Raw genomic sequence first — 15,540 nt, 5'->3', positions numbered from 1 at the left:
CATAATAACTTACAATTAAGAAAAGGACATTATTGGGTTCAGCCGTCTTGTAAATTATTCGAAAATTTAATTTTTTTGCCTTAGAGTTTATTTTATAAAAAGAAGATTTTAAAATATCATTTTTTTACACATGTCTTTTCATATAACCACTTTGGAGGCAAATATAAATACCTGTTTGTCATATATATATCAAAGATAAATATATAACAGAGCAACGCTTGGTTCTCTTATAAGAGCCCATCTAACTGGGATAAAAAGAGGAAATATTTAACTAAATAAGAGAAAACCATTCACGTTTTTTGGGCAGGCCGCAGTTACCTGTGCGCGCAAGAGGCAAAGTCCCTTACTTAAACGCCGATGGGAAAGTAAAAGGAGAGGTCAAAAGGCCCATGCCCGATTAAATATAAGTTTATTTATGGAGGGGCTATATTGGCTATGTTAATTTTACTTTCAATTTGCATTGTGAGAAACCTAGAAATAAGAACCTAGAAATAAGAAATGATTATAATATTCATCTATCGTAAATAAAAAGCCCATGCCCGATTAAAATAAAACTAGATTATGGAAGGATAATATTAGCTATATTGATTTTATTTGAAATAATATTGAGAAATAAATAATAACTCAGCTTAAATAAATATAATAACATAATGTTAGAGTAGTATGCTAAAACTAAGGTTAAAGAAAACTTACGTTGAGCAATAATAAATCGAATAACCATCCAATGAGTGTACAGTATTAGGTTTAGGAATATAAAGGTTATGTAGAAAAAATTTTGGAATGGGCTTGAAAATGGTAAAGAGGAGAATGAAATTTCTAAAACCTCCTAGAGGGATTGAATGAATACTTAGGAAAAAACTATCGATCTATAAGGTAGTTGGTTTTCATTTTAAAAAGTTTATTGATTGAACTTTTATTATTATTCAGATGTGTAAATTGAGTTAGGCTTATGTTCAAATTCAGAATGTCAAATATAGTTTTATTTAACCAGTATGTTTTATAATTACAGTATCTTTTGTTTTTGTAGATCGGTAGCCAGTCCAGAGCTTCATAGGCCAAATTATTTCCCGTATTTCTCAGAATATGCGCAAATAATTGAATTCTTCTTTTCTTTAGCTGTACTGCGACTGGAATGTGTTTGGATAGTTTCCATAGACTAATATTTGTAATGACTCTAGGATATATATATCCATTTATAAGTCTTAGGCATCTATTGATATAGACTTGAAGTTTTTTAGTTTGAGTTTTATTTACATCCCAGATATCGCTTCCGTATAGAAGAATGGGGATGATCAACGAATTGAACAGCTGTAGTCTACTTTTGACTGATATTTCTCTTGTTATCCATAGTTTAAAATATTTGTAGAATATCCATTTTGCATGTTTGAGTCTTAATTCTATTTCGTTCTTTATATGTCCTTTGTTGTCTAGATTTACTCCAAGATATTTGAATTCCTCAACTAAATTAATCCCTAATCTTTCAGCAGTATAATTTGGATTTATCTCTACCCATGGAGAGGGCATTATAACTGTTTTTTTAAAGTTAATCATAAGTCCGATTTCGCTGCTGTATGATTTAAGGATATCGAGGATACATATAACTTGCCCCATAGATTTCGTAATGATTACAATATCATCAGCATAGGATATGATACGGTGTTTTAAGTACAGGTTATTTTGGTGAGATAGATTTAGTAAGTTAAACGCTCCTAATGTATCTGCGATAATTTTATTCATAACAATATTAAATAGGATAGGAGACAGAACATATCCTTGTTTAACTCCTTTACGTACCATAAAGGAAGGAGATTGGACATTCTCTACTTTAAAGGTAGACATCAGTGAGCCATAATGATTTCTGAGGATTCTTATTATGTTTAAGTCCACACCACTATCTGTTAAGATATTCCATAGAACTTCATGCTTGATGCAATCAAATGCTTTTTTAAAATCTATGAAGATGAAGAAAAAAGGTAGTTTATATCTGAAGCATTTTTGTAAGGTAATTTTTAGCGCTAAAATGGGTTGAAGGATGTTTCTACCTGGTCTGTAAGCGCAAATGTTATTTGATAATAAATGGCTAGTAGAGTTTACTATTCTATCTTTTAGAAGTACCATGAAGACCTTAGATGCTATAGACGTCAGCGCAATAGCCCTATAGTCATCAAAAGTGGATGGATTGGAAACTTTTGGGAAATTGCAAATAAAGATGTTCCATTCTTGGAGTAACACCGGAAACCCAAATTTTATTAAACAACATCAGTAAAAACACTGAGATATAATCTGGAGCGACTTTTAAGTGTTCCGCTCTAATGCAATCAAGTCCGGCCGCCTTGTTATTTTTCAGTTTTAGTATAGCCTTTTTAATCTCCGACGTAGTAAAATTTGAGTTGGTGGGGAGTAGGTCATTCTCCGTAGGAAGTATCACATGATTGGAGTTGAACATCTCAGAATAATGTTCTAACCATAATTTCATTTGTACTTCAGGGTCTCGAATGATATTATCACCAATTTTTAATCTGGGAAGACATTTAAAATTTGAAAGTTTTCCGAACATTTTCAATTTCTTATAAGCATCAAATAATCTGTTGCATCTCACATCTGCCTCAATTTCATTTGCTCTATTGACCACATATTTCCTTCTATCTGACCTTAGAAGTCTCTGTATAGTTTTCCATAGATCCACATCTCTATAGCTTTTGGTTTTTAGTTCCGCTATTTTGGATTCTGTGGTCGAGGATATCCATTCTTTAGGGGGAGGGCCTCTAATTTTTGTAAAATTCTTACAATTGAGTAATAGGATGTTTTTGAAATCACTCCAGCAGCTTTCCAGGGTTGAATTCCGATTAGTTTGCATGAAACGATTTATTTCTAGAGAGAGCTTAATCGAAATTTCATCTTTGACTAATGGACATTTTAAATTATTATAGTTTTCCCGAAAGCTTAGTTGGCGGGGAGCTACTCTCTTAGATGCACATAAAGTATTTTTGTTTCTCCACAATTCACTATTGATCATTAAATGTCCTTTCACTATTTTGTGGTCAGAGATGTTGACTGTAGTAATCGCTCTCACATCCAAAAACCAGTTATGAATGTTTGACAAAATAAAATCAATTTGTGAGGAATATTTATTTCTATAGAAAGTAAAAGTGTGTTGAATCTTATGTTGAAAAAAAGTATATATAACACATACAATGTTTAACAATGAAAGATAAGACCAAAGTTGTTTTCATATCAAAATCTCTTAGAAAAAATGGCGGATAATAATATGATGGTTTGGTTTCGAATTTATTTATGGCTAGTAAGTTTTATTTGAATATATAGTACATCTTTTTTAAATATTAACTTTACAAAACACTATGTTTATTATACGACAACAAAGTAGTAAATTGGAATTTGGAAGCTAGTCCTCCCAAGAAAATTTAGCCTCCTCCAAAAAAAATTTGCAATAAAAAAATGCGGTTTTAACAATATTATATCTAGTTAAAAGTAAAATTTCAATAATGAGCTATTACAATAAATTAATCATTACTATAATTTATTTATCTAAATTTATTATAATATAATATGCTGGATATTCCTTAATTCTATTCTAAAATTAATGATAATAAACCATTAGTACGGCGTAGCCAAAATTTTGCTGAGAGGGGGTCACAATATTGGGTGGTGGTTTACCCCATAAATTTTATTTGAGATTTCCATTTATTATAGATCATTGGCAATTTTACATATTTTTAAAAATAAAGGTTTCTAAACATTTTTATAAAAAAAATTTATGATTATTATTTTTAAGTGTTTGTACAGAAAAATAAGGAAATAATCTGGACCAAATATAGATAATATACAAATAACTTTAAGCAAAAATGCCTAGATACTGGCATTTTCCTCCTACTAAGAATTCTCGTTACGGCTTAGATGACACCCCTTCATATTATGTGCCCTATTTTTTAATTTTCAATTATATTTGATTCGAGATTAAATAAAGATTATAAGCAATTTATCTGAATTGTAAAAGCTATATTTATCATTTTTTTATTTTGGTTAGAATGTACTGTCTCACCAAGTAAGATGGTTGTTTTCTATTATCGAGATATGCTATTTATTTATTTATTTATATTATCGAATTTAAGAAATGTATTTATAAATTAAGTATATAACCAGTTAATATCACCTATTTTAAAATAAGGAACCGCAAAAGGGATCGTTATCTATACCGGTGATAAAACTGTTATGGGAAGGATTGCTAATTTAACCTCAGGAATCAGTATAGGAGAAACTCCCATACACAAAGAAATAAACCACTTTATCCATTTAATAACAGGAGTCGCCGTGTTCCTGGGTGTCGCATTTTTCGTCATTGCTATGATATTCGATTATACCTGGCTTGAAGCAGTTATATTCTTGATTGGAATTATTGTTGCCAATGTGCCGGAGGGCTTATTGGCAACAGTCACAGTATAACATTTAAATATATTTTCTCGAATATTGGACATCTAACTAGGACCATAATTATAAACCTTTTCTTATAGGGGCCCGGGGGTATGTTGTTTTTAAAATAGGATAAGCGGTCTACCGGCGATTAGACATTTCGCCTAAGACGTTTCTCTATAGCTATTTCATTTAACGAGAGCTAATATACCAGCAATTCACCTAAAGACATTTCGCCTAAGGGCCCATAAGCGCTAATGAGTGCCAATAAGCGACAATGAGTGCTATCAAGCGTAAATTAGGGACTTATAAGCGCTCATAAGTGTCAATAATCGCTAATGAGTGCCAAACTATTAATTTATTAACCAAAGCATCCACACTCTCCAAATACCTATCATTGTTAAATCCGGGTTTTTATTGCAATTGACAATATTGGCGCTTGTTGTGACTCATTGACGCCTATTGTTGGACTCATTAGCGCTTGTTGCCACTTAACGAAATGTCGTGGGCGAAATTGGCGCGTATTAATACGTATTTAAGCTTGTTAGTACTCCTAGGCGAAAATAGAATAAGCATATTAGATATACTAATTTAATTAAATTGATCATAATTTATGTATTATTTATATATTTTACATTAAATCACCTCTAAGTGTATAAAAATAGTAAAAAACGCAAAATCCATTAGGTATCAAAAAAGATTGAGGGATGGCCCGGCTCCCTACCCCTCCTATAGTTAAAGCCCTAGATCTAGTAGATTTTTTATATTTTATTAGAAATAATATTAAATAAGGTAGATAAAATAAATATGTTAATCTTGATTAGTTAAATTGAATATTGTTTAATTTAATCATTATAATTTCATGATAAATTATCTAAAATGTTAAAAATATAAATAAATCTTCAAACAAGAAAATAATTTATTTTATCTATTAGGTATGCTTAACACTGACCGCCAAAAGAATGGCCTCCAAGAATTGCTTAGTTAAAAACCTAGAAGCAGTCGAGACATTGGGATCGACATCTACCATATGTTCGGATAAAACTGGAACTTTAACCCAAAATAGAATGACAGTTAGCCATTTATGGTTTGATAAACAGATATGGGAAAGTGATACATCTGAATTATTAGCAGGTCACATTGAATAAAAAAATATTTTAACATAATAATTTTATATATATTGTATAATTTAGACTTTGAAATCGAACAAACGCCATCCTTCATGTCGATTATGCGCATAGCTATATTGTGCAATAGGGCATCATTTAAACCAGGGCAGGACAGTATTCCCATATTTCATAGGTAAAACTTTGGAACTCGCCTGATTTTCGGATCATTTGAACTAATTTTTTTTTGCCCAAAAAACTCCTGCGCTAAATATTGCCGAGGAGATAGGGCTAGAAAAATTTAAGCTTGAAAATTGGTCTTGCATATTTAATTTATGCTATTTTAATAATTACTTTAGAGATTGTATCGGGGACGCCTCGGAATGCGCTTTGCTGAAATTCTCGGAAACGGCCATAGGAAAATGTGCGGAATATCAGAACAAGAATAAGAAAATTGTTGAAATTCCGTTTAACTCAACGAATAAATATCAGGTTATAATATTAATTAATCGATATTTTTTTTTATCGAAAGATCATATATCAAGGAAAATTTTTAGATATCTATTCACGAGTGTCACGACGATAGTATCGACAAATCCGAATATCTGCTAGTCATGAAAGGAGCGCCAGAGAAAATATTAGACGCTTGCAAAACTTACCTGTCCAGAGAAGATAATAATAAAATGAGCGTTAATTTGCCAATTGACAAGGAATTTCTAAACGAGTTCAATTTGGCTTACGTTCAATTAGGAAGTTTAGGTGAAAGGGTTTTAGGATTTTGCGATTGCTGGTTACCGATCGAAACCTACTCCCATGGCTATTTTGATCAAAAAGATTTTGAGTTTCCTGCCATAACTAATTTTAGGTTTGTAGGTTTGATATCTATGATAGATCCACCAAGAGCCGCCGTTCCAGATGCGGTTAGTAAATGCAGAAGTGCCGGTATTAAAGTACAATATTTTAAATGCTCCATAAGATCTTCAAAGTAAATAAATATATCGCTTTTTATTATTTTTATCTGTACTGTGGATTAAAATAAAAGATTTACAATTAATTTCTATCCAAAAAATTAGGTAATATCTTTTTTTAGAAATGATATCCTAGATGGTCAACTGTGGGAATCACATGATTTAAATTATAATATTCTTTTTTTTCTAATAAGGTAATAATGGTTACTGGAGACCATCCCATTACCGCAAAAGCCATAGCTAAATCTGTTGGGATAATATCTCCAGAGAATGAAACAGTTGAAGATATAGCAGCCAGGCTAAATATTAAGCCCGAAGAAGTGGATACTAAGTATAAATGCTATAATAAATGATATTTGTATAAATAAAACACTCGTATAATTTGAGGAAAAATTTTGGACACTCAAATTATACAAGTTTTGCTGTATTTCAAGGATTAATATACGTATAATTTTTACGAGGAAGAGATGTTACAGCATGTGTCATTCATGGGACAACGCTCAAGGACATGAAAGAATCTGAATTAGACGAAATCCTTAGGAAACATTCTGAAATAGTATTTGCGAGAACTTCCCCACAACAAAAGCTGATAATAGTGGAAGGTTGTCAACGCCAGGGAGCAATTGTTGCAGTTACCGGAGACGGTGTCAATGATTCGCCTGCTCTTAAACAAGCCGATATTGGTTATAAAAATTTTTTAAATTGATTATATAAATTGAGGCACGTGCGATTCGCCTCAAACTTAGGTCACTCCAAAATCTTGCGCAACTTTTTCTGATATAAAATTTACCAATTGTTTTCAGACTTGAAACTTCACACTGGGGCATTTAATAAGGAAGGTAAGTGCATGAAAAATAAATACATATAAAGTTTATAAGATAAGAATATCTATCTGAAATAATAAAAAATGTTCCTTAGTTTGTTAAAACACAGTATATTTTGTATACTTCGCCACGAATTCGTGCTAACTGTGAATGCATGGTAAATCTTCATTCACAGTTAGAGTAAATTCGTGACGAAGAATTCAGAAATAGAGAGTATTTTGTATAATTGCAGCGAATTCGCGCTAACTATGAATGAGGGGTTAGCTAGAATTATACGAATTCCTGTTTTATTTTATTGAATAAGGTTTAAAAAATATCGAAATAATATATTAATAAAGAAATATAAAAAAATGATTTTAGGTGTTGCAATGGGCATCGCTGGTAGTGATGTAAGCAAGCAAGCCGCCGATATGATTTTACTGGATGACAATTTCGCTTCGATAGTCACTGGGGTTGAAGAAGGTTTTTTAATAATCAAAATTCATTTCATAAAGTAAAATTATTTAAAAAAATTAGAAACTTTAGAAAAATAGATCAATCGCTAATATAAATTTTTTAATTTTCCACCTAAAATTTGAAAAAAGATCATATTTAATCTTTAAACTGTGAAGATAAATAAATATCTATTATTTATAAAATAATTGCTTTTTAAAAAAAAATGTTCGGAATAAAAAATAATATATTAATCTGTATAACCATGAATGATATTATTTTTGGCGAAAAAATTAAGTGACAAAATAAATAAGAACCTATACTAAATTTATTTTTTGTAAATGAAAAATAATTATATCTAGGTAGATTAATTTTCGATAATCTGAAAAAGTCCATAGCATATACGTTGACTAGTAATATACCTGAGATTAGCCCGTTTCTAATATTCATATTAGCAAATATACCTCTACCATTAGGAACAGTTACAATCCTGTGCATTGATTTAGGAACTGACATGGTTATTATATCATTCTTTTACTAAAAACAAATAATTTCTTTTCAAGATTCCGGCCATATCATTGGCTTATGAAAAGGCTGAAAGCGACATTATGAGAAGGAAACCCAGAAATGCATTATACGATAAATTAGTTAACTCCAGGTATGTGAGTTTTGATACCACACAAGAGCATATTCTTTATAGTTATATTAAATTATCCCTCATCAAAAAATAACTTAAATTTAGATAGAAAGAAAATTGATGATGTAAAATGAGTTAATAAAGTATGAAAATATATTTAAAAAAATAATAATATAGCATGGTTTATTATTGGAAGTATCAACTGATACGGGTGAGTATTGATAGGCATCACTGATTTACACCATACAAAATACTAAAATTCAAATGCTATTTGTAAAAATATAAAGGCTCATTAACGTTGCATACGGGCAAGTTGGAATGATACAAGCGGCGGCAGGATTTTTTACTTATTTTTTGATAATGGCCGAAAATGGGTTCCTTCCCAAAAAACTAATTGGCTTGAGGCTTAAATGGGATTCCGAAAGTGTTACCGATTTGCAGGACTCCTACGGACAAGAATGGGTATATCTTAAATCAATTTTCTATTAAGATAATCATTAAGTTATTCGTTGCTTATAGACCTATGAGAACCGAAAAATATTGGAATACACATGTCACACAGCCTTTTTCGTTTCGATAGTCGTAGTTCAATGGGCAGATTTAATTATCTGTAAAACGAGAAAAAATTCCATCGTACACCAAGGAATGACGTAGTCAAGATTTAATTTATTTCTTATGTTAAGTATATATAATTATATTAAATTTTTTCCACAATATTCTGAAGTTCAAGGAATTAATAAAAGGATTTAGTTTCTACTAAATTACCAAATTTAACTTTGAATGATCAAGAAGGGATGGGCAGAATCTGCCTAATTCATTTGAAAGATAGCAGTTTATTTTAAGAATCATAGTTTTTTTTATACAAAAAAAACATTATAGAAACTGGGTCTTAAATTTTGCCTTAGTCTTCGAAACAGTTATTGCTGCAATACTGTGTTACACTCCAGGCTTAGATAAGGGCCTACGCATGTATCCATTAAAGTTCGTATATATATAATATATACACTTCTTTTTCTTTGTCATTTTAATGATTATGATAATTTTGTAAAAATTGACTTGAAAATAATGATATTTAAAAAAATTACAGTAATTTAGCAAACATCAATTTATTAAAGAATATTTAACATTAATTTATTATTTTTCGAAAGATTTTATTGGTGGTTACCAGCAATACCTTTTAGTATTTTGATCTTTATCTACGATGAATGCAGAAGATACTTAATAAGGCACAACCCAGGTGGATGGGTAGAGAGAGAAACTTATTATTAATTATAAAAAAATCAAACTGAAATTTCACATATGATATTCTTATTAGCTTTTAATGTCAATATGTATATAATATACTTTTTTCACATAATGATTGTTATTTACATTTTTGAATCAGAGTTTAGCGTTATAGAATCAATATTTTATTGATATATTAAATATTTGTATAAAAAATATATAATAAAAATTAACAAAATGCTAAGCTGATATAAGCTATAAAATACAAATTTTTTTTAAAGATAAATTAAATAATAGTTTATATGATGCAATTAAATAAATATAAAGCATACAACCATTCTGGATTAAATAATCTATTTCTTGAGCCTACTTAATTTTTTAGATTTATCTTTGATCGGAATTATGGAATTGTCAGTTTCCATGGTCGATAGATGTCTATTGTACAAGCTTTTGTATATATATTATTTTTTTTGTGATAAAGTTTATAACAATTATTATGTGATATGCCAAATATTCTGTAAACAAGTAATTTACTAATAATAAATATTGTTAAATCAATAGATTTATGAATGTAATTTTTTAAAAAATATTTTTTGTTTGTTTTATCATGAGCACACATGAACTTACAATTTATAAGTTTGAGTTTTGATATAATTGATGACATGATTAACTCCCAATCTCAATTGATCGGAAATAGGGGGCAACCAAGGGTTGTTATCCATTTTAAGCATTTGCTTATTGGCTAAAGATTCAATTTCGCCTATAAAATATTATTATTTTATTTTTTAATATATTTTTGTGGTTCAAATTCGAAATGTAAAGCATAAAATTCAAAATAGTATTAACTAATCTTAATAAGTTTTAAAAAAAATATATTTAAAAAATTAAGGGTAGGAAATTAAGCATTCAAATTTAAAATAAAAAAATCAACATAAAATATAACTTAATTCGGGAGGTAAAACAGATAAACGATTACCACTAATATTTAATTCTTTCAATTTAGTTAATTGGTTGAGTTCCTTGGGTACCAGAATGAGATCATTTTCTCGAAGATTCAACTATAAACATGTTAAAATATATACAATATGTTATATAAGTAATTTACAATTTGTAGATTTTTCAATTTTCCTATTTCAGGAGAAATTATTTCAAAATCGTTATCACCCAAATATAGTGCCCTTAATGTTGCTTAATTAAAAAATAATAATATGGAAAATATAAATAAATGCCTAATAAAATATTTAATAAAAAAAATAATAATATGAATTGCTAGTTATGTATTATTGGCAAGCAGTGCAGAATCTCATGTTTGACATATAGAAATTGTTCAAATATTTTTATGAATTGCTAGTTATGTATTGTTGGCAAGCAGTGCAGAATCTCATGTTTGACATATAGAAATTGTTCAAATATTTTTATGAATTGCTAGTTATGTATTGTTGGCAAGCAGTGCAGAATCTCATGTTTGGCATATAGAAATTGTTCAAATATTTTTATTTTTTTCTATTAATATTAATTTATATCATTGTGATAAAAATGGCTAAAAGTATATTCAGAAAAATATTATGCAAGCCAGATTATGCTTGTAGATGGCACAAAGGTTTGGACATCTATTAGTAAAATTTCAAAGTTCAGGCAATATTTTTCTGGATAAAATATTAAGTTAGCCGTTTTTAAAAATTGGCTAGCAATTTTACATCATTAATAATAATATTAAATAAGTAAACACATTTACTTATTTTTTAATTATCGGTGGCAAAAAAATGAAGATCTAAAATATACATTTATTGCTCATATTTTCAATTTCCCTTTAAAACAATTTACAAAATATAGCTAAATTATTAAAAAATCTAAATTAAACCTATAATTTTGATTTTTGGTCTTTGAAAAATATATTACACCATAAAATAATTATTCAATAATAACTCTGATAATTTAATTGTCTATTTTAAACATGAAATAAAAATAAATTTAAATATCTACCACCACCAGATATTTTTTAAACTTTCTTAATTGTGATATTCAATCTGACAAAACTTTAAGAATAGGAAGAAAATATATTAATATTTTTTCCATTTGCCAATTTGGCCAGCGACAGGAATAAAGATTAGAAGCAACATGGTGCAGCTCAAAATGGGGAAATTTTTGAAAATGTCTTTTGACCTGGCACATAAAGTATCTTGCAAAAGCTTTGGGATCGTGCTGGGAGACCCCAAATAAAGATATCCTTGAATTTATATGTGCAAAAAATAAATTTCACAAAAATGTCAGATATGAGGATCTGCTGTATAGCTGCTAGATTTTAGACATAAATAAATATTTTAATTTTTTTAAATTGTTTGTAAAAAAATGATTAATGGAAATGCACTAGGTAACATATAAAAAGTTCCACTTGATAAGTAGTAACTTATGATGAATAATTTTAAATAATCAAACAGAGATGATCTAGTAATTGATAATATTGTTAAGTAAGGGTGTTACTTTTCATTTCCCAAATTTGAGAAGTATTATATATTATATTTTTTAAAAAACTTTAAATAGGATATTTTAAGTATTGACTATTAAATATTTAAAAAAACTGTATATAGTTTATAACATTTCTTTTTGGAATTCCAAAAATTGATTTTTGATAAATAGCATTTTATGTAATTAAATATTTTTTTTAGGTAGCATGTTAAAGCTACTTTTTAAAACTAATAGCTATTATTGTGCTGCTTTTTTTAAAAATAAAGTTTTACTTTAATAAAAATTAACACCAATACAAAATACTTACAAAGCATGTAAAAATTGGAAGGTAATGATTTATCTGTTAAATTATTATATGTCAAATCTAAGATTTCCAGAGTTGCACATGATCCAAACCCACGTGGCAAATTTGATAATCTATTAAAACTAATAATTTTAAATGTATAAGTAATATAAAAATAATAGTATTACGCTAAATTAAGAATTCGAAGTTTAGGCAATGTAGATATTGTTGTTGGAATTTCCTATCAAAATAGTATACGAAATGATAAAAAATAAATATTTCTAACATAACAAAATTCAATTACCTCTATTTGATTATTGAAACAATTTAAAATTTCCAAATTTTCCAATTCTGCAATTCCAGGTGGTATTGCTAAATTATATATTTATTTATATAAATTAAATTTCTAATTACATTCGATCTTATTATGGCTTATGGTTAATCTGGTTAGTTGCTTTAAACTAACTAAAACATAAATAATTATTTATATATATATATACTATATACATAATCCTGGTAGATCATAAATATTTACCAATCCTTTGTCAACTATATCTAATTCATCTATGTTTTTATCAATACATTCTTCAACATATTTTCTAAATTTAGTCATATCGATAACGCAAATTCCCGAAATGTTTGATATGTCAATCATGAATTATTTTAAATATAAATGGTGAATTCCATATCAAATCAACCAAGGTTTCAACCCGACTCCCTTCAATTAAGTTTTGTATACTGGTAGTATATACTATAACTAAGAAAAAAATGAAATTTTACCTTCCAACACTGTTTACCCGCTAAGATATAGCCGTTTAAAGTGCAGAAAAATGGTACATTTTTTACAAAATGCACCTCATTTATTTTCAAATATCAGGAGAAATAATCATGTTAAAAAAATTATTTAAATTTTATTTTGTAACTTAATAAAGGTTCTTTAAAATGACATAAAAATAAATATGAATTTTATTAATATCGAAAACCGGATGTGTAAAACCGGAAATGGCCATCAAGGATGTAATCAGACCAATAATCAAGCCACTATCGACTCTTTTATAATTTATTACCGTAAGAACAACATAATAAAACATGTAAATTTAGTGGTTATATCAGATTGTTTAAAGCACAACGCATGTGCATTTTATTTATTTTAAAAATTAATCATATTCTTGAAGGAAAAATTTAATAGATTGGCTTACATTTATTATTTTTCTGATGGAGCAATAAAATATTAAAATAAAGATTTCATTAATCTCTACAATCATGAAAATGATTTTGGGATAAAGGCTGAGTGACATTTTTTGAAACCGCACAATGTAAAAGTCCATGCGACTTGGGGGCCGTTACTAAACGGTTAGCAGCTCGAGCAAGCTTGCAACGTCCATATGAACATCACATATTGACAACAATAGATTTATTTAACTATTTAAGAAATAATATCTATGGAGTAAATTATATATTTGTGAGCAATAATGAACATATGAACATAGAAAGTCATCTTGAAAGCAGGTTTTTGAGAGATAAGAGAATTTCTAGAACACAAAGTTCCAAGCTTTTATTCCCCTAGACTTAAACAAAAGTCATGATTTATTAAAATTCTTTGGATGATTATAATATATGATATATTTTAATTATAAATTTTTGATTGTATTATAAAAGTAATAAATATGTTTAGAATTATTTTGTCAAGTAACTTCGAGCCAAAATTTAACTAAAGTGTTAAACAAAGCTCATTATCCCAGTCAACTTTCAAATTTTTTTTATAGAGATAAAAAAAGTTAAGGGCCTATCATTTAGACATAATTTTTAAATTAACATTATTTCATAACTATTCATTAAATTAAAATATGAAGATATTAATGTTAAATTTGTTCAATTTTAGTCATATAAAGAGTGATAACGCTTAAACCCATGTTCATCCCAGTCTAGGATTTTGTACAAATATAAAGCGGTGTTATATCTATCTACAGAAAAAAAATTTGAAAAAAATACCTTTTTTTTCTATGGCCATTTTCGGTTTTACACATCCGGTTTTCGATATTAATAAAATGTCCATCATATTTGTAATTTTAAAGATTAAGCTACAATATAAAATTAAATTGTTTTTCTAACATAATTATTTCTCGAGATATTTGAAAATAAATGAAGTGCATTTTGTCAAAAATGTACCATTTTTCCGCGCTTTAAACGGTCATATCTTAGCGGATAAACAGTGTTGGAAGGTAAAAATTTACCAAATATTATGATATTTTTATTTAAATATTTCTGAAATTTTAATTTATCATTTTAAAGATTAAACAAATTGTGTTTTCGTTTTTTTTAATAAAATTTTTTTCCTAGATTAAGATTTATTTTCATGGCAAAACTTTTAGCATCATAGACGTAGCCGAGGGGGGGGATTCCCTGCCCCCTTCAGAAATTTATCACTTTTTGTGAATATCATTTTACGCTAATAAAATATCCTCCTTAATCCTATCCCCAACCCTTGTCCCCCAAATATGTAATAAAATATCCTCCTTAATCCTCTCCCCAACCCTTGTCCCCCAAATATATATTCATATACAGGGTTGCCAGGTCAAAATTTTCAAATTGCGGGAGATAATTGGTATTATGCGGGAGAAATATGAAAATTGCTAAGAAAAAATTTTTGCGGGCCTTCGCCGGGATTTTGAATTGACTTAATTATCCGCCTATTATTTTTTATAATTAGTTTATATAAATACAAAGTCGGTAACTATTTTTCAAAATAAAATAACATCTTGAAAAATTAAAATATATTAATTTTAAAAAACCTACAATCTTTTTTAATATAAAAGAATGTAAACAAGATAAAATTTTATAAAAAAACAACTTTAATTTTACAATTAAAAATATATTTTATGCGAATGTCCCATAAAAGGACCAAAATTGGAAATCTACCGTGTGTGTATAACATTATAGAGATAAGCGCTTAATTTTAACGTATCACGTTTAAATACATAATAAGGTACTCCAAAAATAAAAAATAATACAGATGCAACTACAGTTGCGGCAATTGTAATCACTTATCTTGTAGTACAACATTCACAATACTCATCATCACAATGTTGGTAGAATCTTTTTCCCATAATATTTAACCACTCTAATATAAATGAAAACTATACTTGTAGAACAAAAATGTGTAAGACTATCA

At 28.3% G+C, this 15,540-nt stretch overlaps 2 protein-coding genes across 6 annotated transcripts; one reads left to right on the top strand and one right to left on the bottom strand.

Annotated features, from left to right (window-relative positions):
* Nucleotides 1–4,179: 4,179 nt before the first annotated feature.
* LOC135929409 (sodium/potassium-transporting ATPase subunit alpha-like) lies at nt 4,180–9,824 on the top strand. 5 transcript variants are annotated; one of them, XM_065465970.1, is made up of 15 exons: nt 4,181–4,455; nt 5,364–5,562; nt 5,622–5,730; nt 5,894–6,026; nt 6,092–6,484; nt 6,697–6,833; nt 6,968–7,185; nt 7,687–7,788; nt 8,121–8,171; nt 8,214–8,275; nt 8,322–8,416; nt 8,683–8,857; nt 8,915–9,045; nt 9,275–9,376; nt 9,544–9,824. In XM_065465970.1, exons 1-15 carry the CDS (start codon nt 4,231–4,233, stop codon nt 9,662–9,664), a joined length of 2,253 nt encoding a protein of 750 aa, XP_065322042.1. In that variant the 5' UTR covers nt 4,181–4,230; the 3' UTR covers nt 9,665–9,824. The 5 variants fall into 5 exon arrangements, 2 of the variants coding, with proteins under 2 accessions (XP_065322043.1, XP_065322042.1); XM_065465971.1 differs by having other exon boundaries at nt 4,180–4,455; nt 8,121–8,275; nt 9,544–9,823; XR_010572589.1 differs by having other exon boundaries at nt 8,121–8,275; nt 8,915–9,072; nt 9,544–9,559.
* Nucleotides 9,825–9,882: 58 nt separating this feature from the next.
* LOC135929410 (ras suppressor protein 1-like) lies at nt 9,883–12,994 on the bottom strand. Its single transcript, XM_065465972.1, has 9 exons — nt 12,876–12,994; nt 12,783–12,833; nt 12,673–12,740; nt 12,557–12,609; nt 12,393–12,511; nt 10,725–10,807; nt 10,563–10,677; nt 10,247–10,379; nt 9,883–10,066 (listed from the first exon to the last, which is right to left on the bottom strand). Exons 1-9 carry the CDS (start codon nt 12,979–12,981, stop codon nt 9,973–9,975), a joined length of 822 nt encoding a protein of 273 aa, XP_065322044.1. The 5' UTR covers nt 12,982–12,994; the 3' UTR covers nt 9,883–9,972.
* Nucleotides 12,995–15,540: the final 2,546 nt, after the last annotated feature.

The sequence above is a fragment of the Gordionus sp. m RMFG-2023 genome, chromosome 5 (assembly GCF_954871325.1).
Source record: "Gordionus sp. m RMFG-2023 chromosome 5, tfGorSpeb1-WG-v2, whole genome shotgun sequence".
Lineage (NCBI taxonomy): Eukaryota > Metazoa > Nematomorpha > Gordioida > Chordodea > Parachordodidae > Gordionus > Gordionus sp. m RMFG-2023.
The sequence above is the reverse complement of the archived record's forward strand: the minus strand, read 5'-3'. Positions and strand labels throughout refer to the sequence as shown.

Excerpts from the sequence above, each read along its gene's own strand:
- LOC135929409 (XM_065465971.1), top strand. The coding sequence starts at position 4,231 with ATGGGAAGGATTGCTAATTTAACCTCAGGAATCAGTATAGGAGAAACT. Across the intron at positions 7,186-7,686 it reads TCTTAAACAAGCCGATATTG|GTGTTGCAATGGGCATCGCT; the intron begins GTTATAAAAATT and ends AAATGATTTTAG. Across the intron at positions 9,046-9,274 it reads ATCGTACACCAAGGAATGAC|AAACTGGGTCTTAAATTTTG; the intron begins GTAGTCAAGATT and ends AAAACATTATAG.
- LOC135929410 (XM_065465972.1), bottom strand. The coding sequence starts at position 12,981 with ATGACTAAATTTAGAAAATATGTTGAAGAATGTATTGATAAAAACATA. Across the intron at positions 12,741-12,782 it reads AAGCCATAATAAGATCGAAT|CAATACCACCTGGAATTGCA; the intron begins GTAATTAGAAAT and ends TATATAATTTAG. Across the intron at positions 10,808-12,392 it reads TTCCAATTTTTACATGCTTT|CAACATTAAGGGCACTATAT; the intron begins GTAAGTATTTTG and ends TTTTTAATTAAG.